General features: G+C 40.2%; 1 protein-coding gene across 1 annotated transcript; it reads right to left on the bottom strand.

Annotated features, from left to right (window-relative positions):
- Positions 1–84: 84 nt before the first annotated feature.
- On the bottom strand, positions 85–16,688 carry LOC311266738 (protein Niban 1-like). The gene is made up of 14 exons (XM_084369259.1): positions 16,527–16,688; positions 14,153–14,283; positions 13,872–14,009; positions 13,650–13,767; positions 13,114–13,275; positions 7,876–7,991; positions 7,640–7,744; positions 6,495–6,657; positions 6,104–6,285; positions 5,326–5,472; positions 5,079–5,189; positions 4,728–4,835; positions 4,509–4,620; positions 85–3,377 (listed from the first exon to the last, which is right to left on the bottom strand). Exons 1-14 carry the CDS (start codon positions 16,579–16,581, stop codon positions 1,921–1,923), a joined length of 3,105 nt encoding a protein of 1,034 aa, XP_084225385.1. The 5' UTR covers positions 16,582–16,688; the 3' UTR covers positions 85–1,920.
- Between the last annotated feature and the right edge of the window lie 4,814 nt (positions 16,689–21,502).

Genomic DNA, 21,502 nt, shown 5'->3' with positions numbered 1-21,502 from the left:
ATTTCATACAACGTATGTCTGTTTTTAATTTCATACTGTGTTCACAATTACACCCTTGATGTTGTGGACATCCCATGGAAGTTTCTTGTACAAATACAGTTTTGTTTACATTCAGTTGTTTACTCCAAAACATATTTTCAGGCTGTCAAATACTTTGTATGCATTTCCTTTGGTTTGACAGAATGCTAGTATGGAATGCAACATGCAGCATTTCCATCATTGTCCAAGGTGTTTTTCACAGTCAGCTAACTTTAATCAATCTGGACACAGACATGAATGTCTCATTAAAGGAAGCAGAAAAGGTACAAAATCTCACATATCCTCCACAAAACTCCGTCATTAAAGGCTGTGATTATGTGACAATTTATCAACATGCACATTTCAGCAATTTACAAAGTCTGCATACAAAAACATCAGATTATCAATATAGCCCACAAAAAACATTTTCTTCTAAATACATTGAAACCTGTAAAGTTTACATCAGTGTTCACCAGCTTACATTCTCTCCCAGCACATCGCTATATCAGTGCTCTTCTACTCACTGTTGTTTGGTGGAATAGAGTGAAATCCTGCTAAAATCATCTCTACGGAGCTTTATAGCCTCTTTGAGCTCCTTGTTTTGGTTTCGCATACCACAGCTTCACTGTTTTGGTTCACTGTCAGTGCGCTCATCAGCATTATATCAGTCACCAGCATGCAGTTGTTTTCAGGGCGTCATTTTTTATCAACCAACTCTACACAACAGTAGTCAGCAGATAGAGAAAACTGGTGAACATTGGAAGCATTCAGCAGCTAAAGAGCCAGATATTTCACAACATTTGGTGGAGATCAAACTAGAGCTAAAAGAAGAGCAGGTATTGACTTAGATTTACTGTAGAGCTGCAACTATTTATCGATTAATCAATTAGTTGTCAACTAGACATCTATCAGCAACTGTTTTGATAGTTGATTAATCAGTTTTAGTCTCTTTTTTTTATGTTTAAAAGAGAAAAATCTCTAATTCTGGGTCACCCTGATAGTTCACTTGGTACTGCATGTGCCCCATGACGTAGGCTGAGTCCTCTGCAGTGGCCCAGCTTCCATCCCAGCCTGTGGCTCTTTACTGGAAGTCTTCTCCCTCTCTCTACCTCTTTCCTGTCTGACATTCCTAGCTGCCCTGTCAAAATAATGGCTAAAAGCCCACAAAAAGAATCACTTGGAACAATAAATGTGTTGAAATGAGCTGGAGAAGAGGTAGTTAGCTGTTAGCTACTGACGGGCAACAGATTCCAAGAGCCAATAGAGCTAACAGAGCTAGAGCTGCAAGGATGAACCGATCAGTTTCCAACTATTTATATAATCAATCAATTGGTTTGAGTAGGTTTTTTGGGGGGGGTTTTCTAAAGAAAAAACAGTCAAAATTCTATATTTCCAGGTTTCTTTCCTCCTCTATGACACTAAACTGAATATCTTTGAGTTGTGGACAAAACAAGACATTTGAGGACGTCATCTGTGGTTTTGAGAGATCCTGATCGACATTTTTCACTATTTTCTGACATTTTAGAGACCAATTAATCAGCAGATTAATCAACAATAAAATAAATGTTATCCGCAGTCCTAGTCTGCTGTATGTGTAAATAGACTGTTCGGTAGCACATTAGCTATATCAACATAGCATAATTGTGATAATAGGTTGGTGTTGGACAAATGGCAAAAATGGAATAAATGCAGCTTTATTGGGTCATGTTATCCATTTCAGTGTCAGCAGAAAAACAGCAAATGTTAACAGCAGAAGTAAACAGAAGATGTAGCTTTTAAAATGTTAAATTTATAATGTATAAACTAAACGTTCCTTCTTCAAAGTAGTACATAATTATGATCATAGGTTACCCTTCTTTTGTTCACCTCTGCCCTTCGGATGTAGATCTGGCAACGTGTCTGTCAGGGTGTATGGCTTTGGTTGGGACAGGGGCTGATTACCGTCTCCACCTCAGTGGTCTCAGTCACAAGTTCTCTGATGAGAGCCACACTGTCCAACGGTAGCTCCACAGCACTCTCTGGCTGCAGTACCATTGTCTGAGGGCTCTGAAGAACCTCCTCCTCCTCTTTCTCTGTTTTCTCCTCTTGTTTCGTATGATCTCTCTCCTCTGCTTCCTCCTCCTCTTTCTCTGTTTTCTCCTCTTGTTCCGTATGATCTCTCTCCTCTGCTTCCTCCTCCTCTTTCTCTGTTTTCTCCTCTTGTTCCGTATGATCTCTCTCCTCTGCTTCCTCCTCATCTTCTTTTCTTTCCTCAGTCTCAAGCTCACCACCTTTCCCTTCATCATCTACCTTCTCTTCACTCTCTCTCTGCTCGGTGGTTAGGCTGGTGGCGCTCTCTGCTGGAGATTCAGGGGATGGGCAGCCTTCATCATCAGGTTCACCTCCTGTATGGGCTTTACTTCCCATTTGCCCTTCAACTGTCTCCCCCTCTATCTTCTCTTCTTTCCCTTCTCCTGTCTTTGTCTCTTCTTTCCCTTCTTTGATTGTCTCGTCTACCTCTTCCTCCTCTACTGCCTCTCTTTGTTTCTCCTCTTTTACCCTCTCCACCTCCCAGTTGTCCTTCATTTCTCCCGTCAAATACACAGCTCTGTCAGTGGTCTGCATTGTGTGCATTACAGAAGGTGTCGAGGAGTTACAACCAATGGCCTCACTGAGTGACCCGAGGCTCATTTTCATTGGACCGTCTGTACAAGGCGGGGGTGGCGATGAAGCGCAGGAGTGCTGATCAGTTGCGCCTTCTGTTTCTTGATCTGAGGTTGAGAGGTCAGGCGTAGCACAATTTTCAGGCGCTGTGGATTTGTCATTTTGCACACATTCATCTGGAACATCTGTGGACTGTGGCGGGGACAGAGTGGGAGAGTCTGGGATGGGATTAGAGGATTCTGGGTCTGCAGATGCATCAGGTGTACCAACCTCCTGTCCTGCATCAGAGTCGATAGAGTCAGCTATAGTTGATGGTTCGTCGGTTTCAAGCTGGACTTCTTCTCGTGTTTCCTCGAAGCAAGACGCCTCCTCGGTCGGTGGTTCGTCAGCCTGTTGTGTCACAACGATCACAGGAAAAGGAAACGCTGTGCTCTGGTCAGAGTTTTGAGTGGTACTGATGTCAGATTTGGCATCTGCACTAACTTCTGGCTCACTCTGAAGGCAGGCATCAGTTGTGACTGTCTGACCTCCGTCCTCCACCACAGGAGCAGGCTCTTCACTGGGTGCTGCTGAGATGGAGTCTCGACTGTGAATGGCTGGGCTTCCTGGGGAAGAGCGAGGAGGTGTCTGCCCCAGCAGACTGTACTGACTGATGGCCAGATCAGAGGTGTCAAATATGAGATTGTTGCTCTTCTTACTTGCAGCATCGTGGAGCGCTGAGGAGAGGGAAAAGCCACAGTTAGAAGTTTCTAAGTAACTTAAACGGGCAATATACAACTTTTTTGTTTGAACTTATTAAGATTTCAAGAACTACTATAAATCAACTGATTGCACATGATGGCTGTAGAAATTTGACACCATCTGAGTATAGATAGGTTCCCTGTAAGTCTCGCTCTCACTATGCTATCTGTCTGCCACTGGGCTCTATGTATCCAAGAAAAAAGAAGGTTGATTTATAGCATAAAGGAAGCTTGTGTGCCATCGCCATTGCCCCAGGTAACGGTGGAACAACTGGAATAACTGTGGAAACTCTACGCTGTCAAAGAAAATGAAGGAAGCAAAGAAGGTGAAGAGTGAGAATGATAGAAATGAGGCAAAACATGTGAACGGATGGTCATTCACTTGATGGATCGCACTCATGTCTTGTTGATATGTGTGTACCCTTACAACTGGGACTTGAGACGGTTCAAAACCAGCATTCTTTCTACTAGATCATTAGGAAACAAAACCTGTCTACTTATTAATGCAACCAGGTGTTTTACTCTGTCTTCTCATAGCACTGAGATCAGGGTATCTACGTCGAATTGAGGTTCTTGCAGTTGGTTTTTACTTAGAACAGTATCCAGGTTGCTTGCAGTAGCTACAGCTGCAGTACAAAGGTCACTTCCTTTCAGGGAATTTGTGGTTTTTAATGACGACTTTACATTCTACACTTTCACATAAATTATGCTTGGTGATATTTTTAAGCATGATTGTGTCACAGCCCGTAAATGTTAGTGTAGGCAAAGAAGTATAAATTAAAATAAAGAGATTTACATTTTTCTGTTAGAATTATATTCCTGGAATTTATGGGAGGCATTAAAACAGCATTGTTGATCATTGTTGGAATTTTCATATATATAAAAAGTAAATATAAAAATATATGTGTGAAGTCGGACAGCTTGGTGGGGACCAAAATGGTAGATCCCATTTAATACATCATTAAGTTTAAGGATGAAGACTTGATTAAAGGTGAGGTTAAAGATTAAGGTTAGTGAAATAGTAATGGTTGGCTAAGTCTAGGTCAAGTCCCTACAAGTAATGACAACACGATTGTGTGTGTGTTTGTGTGTGTTGTTGTTGTTTACCTGTGTGTATCTCCTTACTGAGGAGGTTTCTCAGTACGTCTTCATAGACGTTATGAACCAGGATAAAACTGCTGTAGTCTGAGAAGATGTATTGTTCAAACTGCTGCAGCTCCTGGACAGAAAACACATGGAATACTTTGTTAAATACTTCGTACTGCAATGACGGAGTATAAACATGTGTACATGGTGGGACAGACTGCAGCAGTGTATTTGACCTACAGTTTTCCACTTGCTGTCCATCTTCCTGGTCAGAGTAGGAAGAGTGATCTCCAGTAAAGCTTCCTGATAGAGCCTCCTCTGGACAACTCTGCTGTCATAGTCCAGCTGCTACTCACACACACACACACACACACACATACACACACACACACACACACACACACACACACACACACACACACACACACACACACACACACTTTTCACTTGCAGAGTCCCAATGTCATCATCACTTTTAAACATTTTAAAGGAAAATGTCTAGAACAACACATTTCTAAACAATTATCTATATGCAGTATGTACGTCACGTAATCCCACACGCATTTCTATTCCATTTTGTCATGTTTTTACCTTCAGGACTCTTTCTTTAGCTCTTTCCATCTTGACAGGTATCTGAGATGGCTGTAGTCTGGTTGATGATTGGAGGAAGAGCTCTAAGGTGTACACAGCACTGTCCAACAGCTGGAAGATGCAAAAGACAAACAATGTTTGACCTTATTCTAATTTAATTTGGGTCCTCGGGAGGCCTTGGCTGTATAAGATGCACTGTGCCAAATCCAGCTGAAGCCACAACTGAACCTCCAATTCTGCTTCGTACCTTCTCCATCTCCAGATGTGCAGAGTGGACCAGCTTCTGAGTGCTGCTCAATCCAAACCGCTGTTTTAAGCCTTCAAGTTTCTCTCTCAGGTTCTCCACCTGCCTGTAGCTCTGATCCAGACTGATGGAGCGCAGCGTCGACAATGCCTGGAGAACACACACAAAAAAACACAATCAGGAGCTTAAACCAAACTATTACATTGAATTGCTTAATGTGATGACTATGGATGTAACGATACCAAAACCTCAGGGTGCGATATCATCACGATAAATGGTCCACGATATATTTATCACGATATTTTAAAAAAAAGATGACTTGAACAATGTCCTTCAATAATAAATCTTATGTGTACACATATTATTTGTATGGAAGCAGTGGCAGGGCGCAACCAACAAAGCCAACCAACTAGAGGCGGAGTAGGGTGGGTCTTATGAGAGCTCAGGTAGGACCCATAATTATGGGATGCTGTCCTCTTGAGCGGTATGATAGCGCCCTCTGCTGTTCAACCAGCAATACAATGACAAGAAGAGATCTTGGAATGCATGTATACTGATGTGCCTTGTTAGAACCATGAGCTTTATGATCAAAATAAAAATGTGTTACGTTGATTGATATCATCCCTGTTCTGATATCTCTAAATTCTGTGTATTTTACATCCCGAATAATGACTGATATAAGTTGGCACATAGTGTATTGTGAGCTAAAGTTTCTTGAGAATAGACACACACATAAAAGACACAATTGCACACACACAGATGACACAAATGTCTCTCTCACCTTCTTTGTCTCTGGTGTTCCTCCATTGGTGTGTGTGAAGGCTGAGTCCATCTGTGTGTGCAGTGTGTGTTGCATGCCCTGAATCCCAGCACTGATGTTTTCTGTGAGCGCTTCAAGGATGGAGGACATGTAGGGTGCGACACACTCACTGCACACTTTCTCTGCTTCTTCACATATACACTCTGGAAGACACACATATTCACACAAAATGCTTATCAGTGACTTATTTTAAAGTGACTGATGGACTCGTATGTATCTGACAGGAAACTCAGATTATAGCCTCAGATATTGTTTTATCAGCACTATGTGTACACTTTAGAAACAGACATTCACATGAACATTTTTTCCAGATATGTTCAGACTTTAGGGGTGAACGATCAACACGCTGTACCTCGGACTTTCTCCTCCAGGAAGCAGTGAGAGGACATTATCTGGTCCAGGTTGGATCTGATCAGTGCTTGACTGGTGGATGCTGTCTGACGACACTCCTCCTGCAGAGCCTCCAGACTTGCAGTGAGTTGTTCCAGCACCAAAGTGTATGTAGCCTGCGTTGTCTGTACATTCATAAACACATTATAGTAATACACCATTAAACACTGAGTTTCAGTGAATTCAACACAAGGTGAAAAGTATTTTAAAGCAGCAGCAGAGAGACAAATGATGTTCTGAGATTAACATCTAAGTTCTCACAAGTGATGCAGAATTCAGAGAAGTCAGAATTACAACATTATAATCAGAGCTTGGAGAAGAAAAAAGTCAAAATACTTAAACTATATGTATTTCAATACAATATATTAACTGATTCTTTTGGCAACTTGGGGCGGTATAACACAGCATATTTTCAGCAGTGCGTGAGCAAACAGCTTGTGTTGACCTGATTAATATTGACTCCCTCCTTTTTATGTGTGCGACACAAAACTCCCTTAGTGTGAGCTTCAGTCTGCAGAGCCATGAAGGCAGAGTCGCATCTCTAACTTCCACCAACAAACTATTATATAGTAGATATTTCAATAACACACAGGCAGACAGACAGACAGACAGACAGACAGACACACAGACATTCCATGCTTTATAATTAGATGAAAAATGGTTTTGATTTGTTTCTTTGTCCCAACTATTCTGAGATTGATTCAAGGACAACAATTTCAGGTATGGGCCACCTGTCATTCTGTAGATCATTTGCCAACTTACACGATTTGGGTTTACTTTATTATAGAGTTGATTTTAAGCAGAAGCTTTTCATCCAGAATGTCTCTGGATATTCCAATGTCCTGTGTGAATGCACATTTTCAATTCATGGAAATACCAGAAATTTGGGGGGAAAAGTCAGAAATAGTGAATGCATCCAGTAATGGGTGGAAACACAGTAGTTCACATTTTCTTTTCCTGATTTTGGACACATAACTAACATAACTATTTTCTGAACTACTTTCTACCTGATGGTGGAGAACTTCCGCTTTGTGTTCTTGTCACAAAAGCTACGTTGGACAACATCCGTCTCATGTTGTGTTGTGTTGGTGTATTAGTTTAACTCACTGCCAACCACTGCCGTATCCTTTCAGTCTTCTTGCCCTTTACTCTTGATTGAAGCTGACTCTGTAACCATGGAAACACTTCCTCCATCACCTGGGAGGCCAGCACCTACACACACAAACACAGTGTCATCAGCAAGTGGACGAGGAACCATGGACTGAAAGCTGAAGTGTGTGTGTGTGTGTGTGTGTGTGTGTGTGTGTGTGTGTGTGTGTGTGTGTGTGTGTGTGTTTGCTGACTTTTTCTTTAGTTCCAAGCAGCATTTCCCAGGATTCATAGCATCCTTTGTCCTGTCGGTAGAGTTGGAGGGCTCGAACATATGCCTGAGTCTCAAAGGATGGATCACACCAGGGATCTGCAGGAAGTGTGGACTGATTTATATTTCTGGAGATAAACATTTTCAGTGTTCAGTGTATAACTGTCAGGAAATCTCATGAAATGCCCCAAACCAACAATGAAAGTATCCTGCCAACAGGTACTGTATGTGTGTCAAAGCCTCATATCTTCTTCTTCTGTGCCACAGAGCTCCACTGTTGTCTAAAAACTATTAAAAACACATCTATTAGCCACACCGTTGCACTGTGTACATGTTGCATGTGTCCCTTGATTACTAAGAACACACATATACACACACACACACACACACACATATTATATATTATTTTGACTCTGCCGGGGGATAATCACAAGATTAATTTGCCACTGAAAATAGTCCCAAACAAATGCACTATTTCTTCATGTGACTTTATTCAAAAACTATAGTGACCAGCTGTTTCAGTCTCAGACTATTGTACCTTTAAAAAATGAAACTATCGGGGCCCCTGGTAGCCTTAGGATTAAGGTTCAGCATGAAATAAGATAAGATGAGATAATCTTTTATTAGTCCCACAATGAGAAACTTGCAATATTACAGCAGCAAAGGGGATAGCAAAATTTAGTTTGGGGTGTGTGTGTGTGTGTGTGTGTGTGTGTGTGTGTGTGTGTGTGTGTGTGTGTGTGTGTGTGATCTACTGGGAGCAGTGCTGGTTGTACAGTCTAACAGCAACAGGAAGGAAGGACCTGCATTATCGCTCCTTCACACACTTAGGGTGAAGCAGCCTGTCGCTGAAGGAGCTCTCCAGTGCTCTCAGAGTGTCCTGCATAGGGTGGGAGTCTTTCTCCCACCCAGCATTGACCATGCACTGCAGTGTCCCTGCTTCCAGAGGTCTCCAGGTCCTCCCCAAGAAAAAATGAGTTTCAGAGAAATTTGTTTCCTGCATTCTGATGACTTTTAAAAATTAAAAAAAGTACACTGCAGCAATATTTTTATGTGGTTGTCATTTTGGGCTATATAAATAAAACTTATTTGATTCTCAGGAAATAATGCAGAAAAACCACTCCTCTGGCATGAACTAATATTTAACCATTTTAATTTAATCATTTTTGGCCCCTGCCCCTCAGAGAGTCTGTGCATCCCACTGCCCTTTGTCAGTTGGTGCTGGTGAAGATCAGGAGGGTAGGGAAGAAGGGTTGAATGTTGTGTTGTGTAGCTAATAAAAGCCCTAAAAATAATTCTGTAAAGAAGAAAGTATATATTCATGATGTGTTTTTATGTTTTGAAGAGTTACGTCTTTGACAGGGAAGGGAAATATTGAGAGATGGACTAACACATCGGTCTTGGACGTCTCTGATGATGATGAAATAATGCACTTATATGATAGGTGAGTGCACTCATGCATCTGTTAGCTGGAGCCACTGATTTCTTCTCTTCACTATTTACAGTTACAGTTTCGGTGTTACACTGTTTTGTGGTGTTAAGTTTTACCTCTTTATTTTCAACATTCTTATGTTATTATTCCTTTGTTGATCCAGTTCCCCAGGAGACTTTTGGGTATCCTTTTCTTACTTCATGGATGGAAGACACTTGAGGAACAGAAAGCTCCAATGATGCAAAATATACTTCTGTTTCTCACCAACACCATGAGTGTGAATCATATTAGTGTAGCTAAAAATGAACCGGCAGCATGAAATCATTTCCTCCCTGATGTGATGTGATATGCTCCCGTGGTTAAAGTGTTAGAAGTAGGGCTGTCAAGCGATTTAAAAAATGATCTTATTAATTACAAGCTTTGTGATAAACTTTAAAAAGAGGGAACATTTCCAACCTGAAGTAATCCAAGAGTGGCGGCTGAGCCAACACAGATGGAAAAGTTTAGCAGTGAAGTTGTCTAGTGGCAGTAAAAGTACAGCCCGGGTCACAGTTTGCCCATGAATAAACTCTGCAGCTACTTAATACACAAGAGGACCATGCGTTTGAGTGACAGCTATCGCTATCCCTGCTGATATCCATGCTATTTGACTCCGTGCTAATGATGTTAATCCTGTTGAAGTGGCAGTCTGGTAGTGATGGTTTAACATCCAGCTATGAAACACAGCCCATTCTCAGTTTGAGAAAGATTAAGCGTTAGACCGTTAGAAACACTAGCTGGACTTTTCCATTCAGTCAGCTCAGCAGCATTTAGTCGCCTCCATCATGTTTACAAATCTGCTGTGCAATGTGGCGGTAACGTGTTCAGCAACGTAAGGTCAGGGGCGTCATAGAGTGTGGTTAATCTGCATCATTATTTTTTCTGTAATTAATTAATAAAAGTTATTGTAACACATTACATTGAAAGCCCTAGTTAGAACACAAGGAACACTGTTTAAGGTAAAAAAAAATGTAATTTAGATGACAAAGATCTCATCACTACCCATTTCTGATTGCTCACCTGGAGGTTAATTCATATACACAAATTCAGCCAACATGGTGAAAAACAAAAAAATATCTTTTCAATTTATATTTGAAACTTAGGTTTAGAAAGTCAGGTCTAGATTGCCAAACTTTACAACCACAGCCAAGCAAATAGGCATGCCTTAATTTGTACTTAATGTGTACAGTCATGCCATGCAGCCAGCATGTACGAGTAAACTGTCCATTTCAGTTACATATTTAGTCCCAAACACAGTATTCCATGATTAAATGGTAAAATGTATTTATCACCTCAAACAACTGCAACAAACTAGTTTTATTAAAACTGCATTAATCAGTTTAAGCACTGCTTTCAGAGTATGAAGTAAAACACTGCTGGCCAGCTGCGTGTTGTTTCCTGTTACTGTTGAGGCTATCTTGGTGTCTGTGCAGATATGTTGCTGTGTTTTCGCAACTATATGAGTAGAGGGGGGTGGTGGTTTTTGTTTGTATCCTCGCTAACCACACAGGAAGTCAAGAGCATTAATATTTGTATCTGTCACTAGGGCAATTGCCATGACATCAGTGACAGCTTGAAAAAGAGCCAACCAGCGAGAGCACTGTGGCACGGCAGCTTTACGTGTTTTACACCCCATCTCATATTACACAAATGTCAAAGTGTAGGCCTATTTGACTCACTAAAAGCCACACACCACCAAGTAGTGATGCCATTTTTGCAGTTACAAATCCTGTATGGGTACACTTTTTAACTGCATATAATTTAAGGCATACACCATCAGTTATTTTCAGATAGTTTTAAAACAACTTCCTCAGTAGTAATTCAGTGAACAGATCTTCCAAAGACGAGACAGTTATTACAAAAAAAGTTTGGACACTTGATGAGGTAATACATTTAATGTATTGTCTTTGTGCTGTTTTCAATTGAGTACACACATATGTATGTGTGTGTGTGTGTGTGTGTGTGTGTGTGTGTGTGTGCTGTTTTTAATTGAGTACACATATGTATGTGTACTCAATTTAAAACAGCAGAAATACAATAAATGTAAAGTTTTACCTCATCAACTGAATTTATTTTGTAAATATATACTTATATATAGGCAACAACAGATTGAGAGAGTTGTGGAATTCTCAAAAAAAACAAGCTTTTTGGAATGTTCCACAGGTAAACAGGTTAATAGGTAACAGGTGATAGTATCATGATTGGGTATGAAAGGGGCATCCTCGACAAGCCAGGATGGGGGAGGTTCACCACTTTGTGAAGCACATGACTGTATAGATATATCACTTGACAATCGGCTTATTTTCTTCTTTTCTTAATGTATTAAACAGGAGCAGGGACATGTTTTGCTTGGCATAAAAATATGTTGAATGGATACATTGTTGTTTTTTATACTTCACTGTGTATGCTGGTTAAACAAGCTAGTTAAGTAGCAAGGCTTAGATGTGTTGCAGGTATTAGTTACACTTTGGACAGCATCTAGCTGTTTACTCTGCTTCCAGTCTTTATGCTGAGCTATGCAAAAACATTCTGACTCTGGCTGTTTACTTAAAAACATGATCGTGGAACTTTTGCTTAACTGTGAGTACTGATTATGGCATGTCCCTTCATTTTCCAAGATTGTTCAGAGTCAGTTGCTACATAGAGATCATCATTCCACGAGCGGACCAAAAGTGTCTTGTTTTACTTTGGGGGCAGTAACTGTCAAGTCACTGAGTCAAATCAGTTACTCAAAGACATCGAAGTTTGATCATGTTGGATGACACTGGCCACCATGAGCTACTGATCATGCCAGACTGAATGGTAAGTTCTGTAACTGTACCAGCAAATCTGTTTCTATTGAATCTAGCAAGGGTACATTTTATTGCTTATGAATACAACTTTTCATTTCTAAGAAGAAGTTGTTTCAGTGTCGGTCTTCTCATCTCACTGAAACTTTTTATTTAGGGCAGCAAATATTTGTTTTTTTTTGTGTCAAACAAGTTGACTTGTTCGACTTTGAAAACTTTATAATTTACTGTAACATCAGACTGGTTTTTAAATGTCTTCATAACTGTGTATCACCCCTGTTTTCTGCACTGATAAAAAGACGCTGTAGCTCAAGTCAAATAAACACACGAGCCTCCTACAATGGCGACTGCATTGTTCCCAAGTGTACAACATCATTTGGACAGTCTGCCTTCTCAGTAAAAGGGGTTAACCTATGAGCACTTTACCCACTCACCTGAAACTGGAGACTGATACAAACTCTTTTAACAGAGGACTAAAAGCATGGCTAAAAGCAAAACAACAATGCTCACATGTATAAATATGGACTTTTTCATTGTTACTATTATTACTGTTACGATTATGATTTCTGTTTGCTCAATCTCCTTTCATTGATCTTGTGCTCTGTATTTTTAGATTTGTATGCTACTGTTGTGATGTTGTGTCATGCACTTGGTTTTATCTCATACTGTTGATAAAATGCTCTGTGCTTTTAGAATAGAAGCACAGAGCACACTATGGACTGGTGTTGAAAATTAGCACATGTGCTAAACACACCCAAGCAAAGCATCTGGTCTGTCCACTGGAACAGTCTCAATGTATTTGTGATGTCCATATCAAATAAACAAACATACATACATACATAAAAGACAAAACACGTCCTTTTGTCTTTTTTCTTGTGTTAAAATGCTGCATGTTTCAAACATAGATACAAAGTGCAACAGAGAGCCACAGAGAAACTGCGTGCCAGTGTGTGTGTTTTACCAAGATTGCAGTGTCTGATGCAGGTCTTGAGGGCAGACAGGAAGTGATCTCGTTCCTCTTTTTGTTGGAAAAGGAAGCAGGTGTGGCCTGTGTAAGGCAGGTGCAGATACACAGCAAACACATCTGGAGACGACACCACCGATGAAGAATCATCCTTCGCCTCTAAACACACGGAGACAACAGTGTTACAGATGTGGACTGGAATTAATTTTCTCTGAACCGTGAACCGTGAGTTTATGTTCAAAAATGAAAAGCAACTGAGGTTCATAACAACCATTGGCAGCAGCTCTTGACTCTTAAACATGTTTTTAATAATGTAATAATTTCCCAACATATCCTCAAAAAATTCATTTGTCAGAGCCTCTTGTTATAATAAAAGAAAAATACAAAGACAAAGTAAAACTTGTCCTGTCCCAGGTGAGGGGAGGAGTATTCAGTTGGTTGTGATCTGCAACCTCACCACTAGATGCCCCAAAAACCTTCATACTGCACCTTTAGGTATGTTGTTATATCCTGTAGGTATAAATAAATACTACCATTGAGTACTCCAGCACAGGTTTGCGCAAGCAGAGCTCTGGACTCCTCCTCAGTGGTGAACACAGTGCCCCCTGCTGTCTGGAGGACCAGCTTAGCTGCACATCCACGACTGAAAGTCTACAGGTGGAAACGCAGACAACAATGTCCAGCACTGGCGTACAAGTAATTTGGATTATGAACGTCTTGTTTTGTTTGTGAGAGTGTGTATGTGCAAGTGTTACCTCCATGTTTTCATGTATCTCCACTTTGTAGTCTCTTCTCAGGACGGTGTATCTCTCTCTGCATTTCTTTCCCTGCTCATCCCAGCAAGACAACTTTACACAGCCTTGGTACAGCACATCCTCTGGAGCGTACTGCGGCTACACACACACACACACACACACACACACAGACACACACACACACTGATTTAACTTTTATGTGTTTTGCAATGTTTTAAAAAAAAATTATAACAGATTTTCCAAGTTCCAAGTTTAGACTGATTGACAGGTGCAGCTCCTACCCCATTGGAGAGCAAGAGGCCCCTCCCCTCTTTCTTAGGCTCCACCTCCTGGTGTAAGTGTCTGAAGTAGGCGGCAGAATACTGCTGACGGTAAAACACACTGAAGCTCTGGTATGTACTGTCCACAAGTCCTGGACACACACACACACACACACACATTAAAAAATGTGTCATATTGCATTTATCTCTATTTGTCTGTCTCTTTAAAAAATCATGAATAATAATTAGCTAATAATTTATTTATTGCACAAAGCCATTGGTAACATAATAACTGTAGGTGGTAGATTCAGTTTTAATAGAGAACATGTGCTGCACAAATTGAATATTTTTATATTAACAATAGGTTTACTATCTATGTGTGACTGAAGCTGGACTAATGGACACATATAGAATAATCACCACAAGGAGATTCCCCTCAGACTCCAAAGAGCATTTGAGCTACTTTCAGCACCGTTGAGTGTCAAGTAGTTTGGATGAACAGTTTTTGAGAAAGCTGCAAGCGAGAGACATCACGTGCAGAGGTGAGGAGCCCCGACAGGTCTAGAAACTCAGACCCAGACATACACATGTATGTGCTGAAACCACAGTTGGTTATACGCAGAGCCGAGTAGAGAGAGGGTCCCTGTCTCTCTACTGTACCTAACAAGGCGTCAGCTAATTTGAGTCTCAATGTTTTGATATGTAGTGGTCAGTGTATTTTGACATTTACAATATCAATATTTAATAATAATATAACATGAAATGATTTTACATTTGGTTTTCATATGTGTTGTGAGTCTTTGGCCTTCATTCACACAATTATATTTAATTTAACATAGAAACAAGTATAACTATAATAATTATTATTATGAATAAATTAGATGTAAGGCAACATATTTGGGGAGCCCCTCGATTAACTGCCCAAAACTGGTGATGTTTTATGTGCTTTTTTTCGAGAAAATTCACGACATTCTGAATTCTGGGTTTTGCCCGTATTTCTGAACCTGGCCTTCCTGGCCCTGTAGGTCAGTGATATTTGGAAAGCAGCAAGCAGCAATACCAGAGGCCAAGCCTTCTGACCATTCCACAAATACAGGTTTTGAATAGACACTGCGCGAGATTGAAACGTGTGACCCTCCTGCTGCTGCTGCTCTGCTCTGAGTCCATGAGTGTGGGAAGAGAGGATGAGAGGAAGATAGCAATTACCTCAAACACACACACACAGAATAAACTCTCTGAACTCCACAAAACAAAATGTTCGAGAATTAATGATGTCATGACAAGTGAGATAAAAATACTGTTCACAAACACACACACAGTCAGTGGGTCGATGTGTAAGAGGAGATGGTGGATGAGTCATGATATGTTGTTTACATTTGTTTATACTATGGCCATTATCACACATGGTTTAGGCCACTCTGTAGCCTGACTTTCATCTTACACACATACACACAGATCAGACAACCCATAATAAGGTAATAGTTGGAAATGGCTGTAATTAGATTGCACTTTGCTGTGGAGATTAGCGGCAGGATGTGACTCTGCTGATAACATGTATAGGAATGCACACATAAACTAAGCGGAGCAACTCAATCAGCACATTATTTTTATTTCATTTGTTATTTTTGCCAAAGTGAATTGGTGAAAAAAAAGATAAATCAATACATTTGTAATTACAATTTCAATTAAAAAATCAACTGAACTGTCCTAGTGGGCTGGTGGTTAAGGCTAGTAGCATGCGACCACAATGTGCCCACTGATTCCGGGGACGTTTGTTGCAAATCATGCCCCCCCTCATGCTTCCTGTCTACCTCTTAGCCCAAAGCTGCCAAATAAAGGGGGGAAATAGACATGTCATGTCCCCCTCACTCATGTAGAAACACCTTCCAGAACAGTGCACTCCAAAACGACAACTCCTCTCTGATGGTGCCAACGCTGCTGTGTTCGATAACCTTAGATTATATGTTTCTTTTCAGTCGCACGGCAAATCATTCATAAATGAGCAATTTATTAAGTACATGTTGGGGTAATTTAAAGAATATGGGGCTTTGAGGACAGAAAGCGTGTGGCTGTAACTCGTCACTCAGTTCACCAAACTAAACTGCACCAGTAACCACTGCAATTACTCCCTCTATCTCTATCTGCTACTACTGCTATCACTATCACTGATACCTCTACAGATTCTGTGAATGATCTTTTACTGTGCATTTCACTGTCTCTCTCTGTCTGCCTCTCTATTCACTTTACTTTCTATGGAAAATAGGGCCTACTTATAGGATATCTTGGCCATTAATGTCCTGATAAACAATTCTAAACGAGGAGTGTCCAAAGCTGCATACTACACTAAAGAGTGCTGGAAAAGAAAAAAGAAAATGAGGTCAATTCTTCGTTTTACCTTTGATGTTGGTGATTTTGGCCTCATCCAACAAGCCAGAGGAAGATGCTCCCATAATGTCTGTTTCCCTTCTTCTCAAATGTCGTCAGAAAAACTCAGTTCAGTTATTTCAATGTGTTCACGCAGTAGGCCAACACACACAAAACCTATACGTAACACAAGTCAACTAAATGAGCTGCTCTGATGCGTAAAGGTTTTCGCTCAGCTCATTTCCTCTGTTTTCTGTGAGTCAGTGTGTGGTGAGCTGGGCGGGACTGTGACATCAAGTGAAATCTGTCGCAGAAGTTATCTCAACAACTGCAACATCACACACAAGTGTCATAACCTTCCTGGTAAGGCCATCTGCTGGTAAACGCTGAAAGAGGCAGAGTTGTATAAAGTACCCAAAGCTCATACTTAAAGGGGCACTATGTAGTTTCAGAGAAGAAATTCAAACTCAGAATTTTACTATTTACAATACTAATGAGGTAATAATACTTTACTTTATTCTTTTTCCATAAGTGAATAAACCAGCTGTTCTCAGAGGAAAATAAGGTCCCAGAACACTGTTTGAAGCTAGAAAGGTGGCAGGGTCCGCCACATATAAACAAAGTAAAACAGTATAAATTGTGTTGTCCTTTAAGGTCAGTTTGTTTATTCAGTTTATTCAGTCATGAAAAAAAACATTGGCATTGAAACATTTGTATCTGAAAAAGTTGTATTGGCACTGAAACAAATATTTAGAACTGAAAAATAACTACATTGAGAAATAAAACACAGACATTAAAAATTACTTGATTTTATTTTGAAATGTTTAGGATTTTGATGTTTTTTCATCTATGTTAGCCTGTGCTTCTGTAGAAAACCTCATTAGCATTCGACAATTTGATCTCTTGACCTCTTTTTGTCATTGTTGAGAAGAAGCTTTTGATTATTGTATAATCAACAGTTAACATCTGTATTTCTCCATTTATCTAGCTAAGTCTCTCTGCTCAAAGCCGAAACTCTGTTCCAGTTTCCAGTTTCTAGTTTCAAGTTTCGATTTTCGACAACTTGTTTCACTGCCACTGTGATATCATCACTGTGCTGCCATGGACAGACGTCCCAGTGAAATGAACCAGGTAAGATTTACTTATTAGACTTTTTGTGCCTCTCTAGTCCAGCCTAATATTTGCTCTTCATATTTTGTCTAAAGCTTAAAAAAAACTAGAAAATCATTAGAAAGCAGATTCATTTTCATACAGGAATAATTTAATGCGTCATTGCCTCTGACATGTTTTGATAAAACCGGCAGTAGAGTAATAACATAGAGTAATAGTTAGAGATAATTTTACGATTGTAACAGGGTGCTAATCATCGGTTTAAAAAAGGAAATGAGTCAAATCTGCATTGTAACATAACTAACCCAGCCTGTGTAAGGCCTGATTTAATGTAATGACCCAAACCTCACCAAGTACCAACAAAATAACATGATCAAAACTTAACCCCAGAGAAAAACAGCTACAATGAAAACAGATATTGCTGCAGGTCTGTGGTAGTCAGGAAATATGGTATTTTTTAACATTATAGGCCCAAAACTTTTAATCCTCTATGGCCTCAAAATGTTTTCAGAGAATATGTTTGATTTGAATTAGTTGGCAGTGCCAACATGTTGCTCTGTGTGTGAGCTGCTGCCCGTAGACTACATTAGATTGTATTGTGTGAATAAGTGCACAGGTTTTCTTTTCTGTGTATCCACTGTCAACACAAGACTGTATGACTGACGTGTGTTTCTGTTTTTCAGCCACTGTTGCCATTGCCAATGCAGTTCATTGCTGCCGCTTACGGCCCGAACATGCCTGCAGACCTATGAGCAGCCCCCTCACCCAGTAGTGAAGGAACTCAGAGACGCCCTGTACTCTGCCACCAACGAGATTAAGTCTCTCAAAGATCAGAACAAATCTTTGATCATTGAGAATAGTCACCTGAAAAATAGCCAGGTCAACGTCAGCCAACTTCAGAAAGAGCTGAACGACAAGGAAAAAGCTCTAGAAAGGGCCAAAACTGCCGCCTATGTCCAGCAGGAGCAGGTGGTGACTAGCTGGCAGGTGGAGGTGAGCCACCTCCAAGAGGAGCTGAAGGAAAAAACTGGTCTTCTCGAAAGAGGAATAAAGAAACGACAGGCCAGAACCAAAGCTCACGTCCAGACCCTGCACCAGCTGTCTCTGTATGACATCCAGCTCAGCAGGATTGAAGAGCAGTGGAAGAGCAGGTGTGACGCTCTGGAGCAGAGCCTTGCCTCCAACTCCACCTCCACCCAGCTGCAGGTACGCTGCCTCAGATCATCACTTTACTTCATAATAATCACCTGTTGGATTCTAACAGCTTGTGTTGGAATGCTTCAGAATCAGCTCTTTTACGTAAAGTAAATACTGTTTTTCTCTTTTCAGGAGCTCACCACCAAAATGCGAGAGCAGGAGCAGGTGTTGACTAGCAGGCAGGTGGAGGTGAGCCGCCTCCAAGAGGAGCTTCAAGCTAAAAATGGACTCCTCCAAATGGAAATTAAAAAAAGGCGGACCACATGCAGACCCTGTACCAGCTGTCTGTGAAAGAAATCAAGCTCAGCAAGATTGAGAAGCAGGGGAAGGGCCCTCCTACCCTCGACCCCGCACCCATCCCATCCCATAAAAAATTATATGTTTAATATATTATGTATTATATTAATATATTTGAATATATATTTATAATATAGTAATATATTTTAACATGTATTTATATTTAATAATAATAAATCCTATCCTATTGCATCCCATAAAATGTTTTTATTTATATTCATATGTATTTATATTTATATTATATTAAACAATAATAAACATCTTTAATTTCTTTGCTTTCTTTGACGACCAGAAGTGGTTTCATGCTCAGCAACAGCAGGATAACTCCTGTTCCTAAGGGTCTTAATGACTACTGAACTCTCTCTACTGTTTATTCACACTCACTCAGGACACGCAGCCACACAGAGGTGGCTCTGCAGCGAGAGGGTTACTGTCCTCTGCAGGAGGAACGAGGCTGTAAAGTCTGATGGTGAGGACTGCAAAAGGTCAAAAAGCAGTCTGTGACAACAACCGGTCAGCAGTCAACACAGGAGAAAGAGGACCCCGGCCCTGATCAGCATCTCTGCTCCACCATTTTGGATCACTTGTGTCAAACTCATGTGCAAAAGGGGGTTGGAATGATTGGCAGCTCTTATATAAGCCTATCCCGGTCCTACGTCATTCATTACATTATGCATACATGTGCGCGTGAGACTGAGGACACGGAAGAGATTATAATAAGTAGCCCAAGAAATGATATAAATGATCAGACTGGCATCAACATGTAGACTTAATTATGACTGACCTGATACTTAACTAATCATTAATCCATAATTCCTGAATAACTGTTATTGGAGGACTGTATAGTAGATACTGATTAGTTACTAACTGAGAACAGACAGAGTTATTAATGAGTCCTTATGTAGGCGAATGATTAATACTATGAATTGACACTGAGCAGTTTCTTCCTGGTTAACTGAACCAGCTGCTGTGTGGCACAAGCTAGTGAGGACTCATTAGTTACTATTCACTTAATCATTACGTTCTCTTTTTGTGCACCCACAAGTAAAGTGATACTTAATCATTACTTCATGATTATGACAAATAGCTTCTAAATTCTCACTGGGAGTTCACAGTTTGTTTCTTGATACCAAACCAGAGAGAGCAGGATTCTCACAAAATATGTTCATCGTTATATTCACACCCCATAATAATATTCATTCGTATTTCACTGAAACCGTTGGACGTCTTACTGTTATAATTAGCTTAAAAATGATTTTTACATCCATGGTGAGATCACAGGAACTCGTAAATGACATTGTACTTTTTTAGCAGTGCAGTTGTTCTGGATAATCCATCACGTTTTTGACAGGCTAGTGGTGCTTTTGCTCACACAAAAATGTTAACAGTTTTTGGCAATGGGCAGGTCCAAATAGCTTGCTAGCGCCTCCTAAAGAGCAGTCCCTGTGGTAAATTTTACCTAGATACCATAGATACTAGAAATCCAGTCTGCATGTGTATCACACCAAGAGCTACATAAAAGCCTCTTGGTGCCATGACCAAATCCCAACAGGAAGTCAGCCATTTTGAATTTAGTGTTTTACTTTAATGAACTTCTCTCACAGCTTTAACTCCAGTGACTTCAATTTTGTCAGAGCAATTTGAACAGGTTAAAGATGAACAGTGTGGTGCAGCAGTGAGCATTAAAAAGTAAACAAGTGAGATAGACATTCCTGTTGAATATGCATCCAGAGTGGATTGACTAATGTATCATGTGTTAGCTGGTATACACAGCAACATACAGTGACACAGTGTAATTATTCTTTATATGTCATTTTCTCCAAGTCGGAAGCTTATGTTCACCTTTTCTCCCGCATGTTGTGCTGATTGAATGTTTTTTTCATTCTCTGGTGTCAGGTTTCAGAGGAGCAGTAAACTTGGACCATGCCTGGATCAGGAGATCAAACTACAACCAAATGGTTGATACATATCTGTCTATAGTATCATATGATAGTCTTATTTTAAAAATACTGATGCCCAGAATAAACTATCTACATGCATTTTTTCTTGTCTTGGCTCCAGCTGATATGATGCCATTGTACCTTCATTTTATGGACAAGTTTAAATGTGCCTCAGGATGAACAATGCGTTCACCTTTTAATGTGTATATTTGATTGTACCTCCACTATGAGGCACCCACACATACATTATCAGCTTAAACCAGATCTGTCTCTGAGTGAGAGTTCATACTTCTCATCTCAAAGAACATCTGTCATTCAGCCCCAGCTGTTTGTAATTGAATGATACATGCATTATCACTTGTGACATATGGATTGTGATGATAGTGATGAAATCAGTTCCTTTCTCTCAAATTATGTTTGAACTTGACCGTAATGATTTCTCATGTGAATTCCCATCAAGGGG

Source organism: Pagrus pagrus, assembly GCF_965226575.1.
Source record: "Pagrus pagrus genome assembly, chromosome: 12".
Taxonomy (NCBI): domain Eukaryota; kingdom Metazoa; phylum Chordata; class Actinopteri; order Spariformes; family Sparidae; genus Pagrus; species Pagrus pagrus.
The sequence above is the reverse complement of the archived record's forward strand: the minus strand, read 5'-3'. Positions and strand labels throughout refer to the sequence as shown.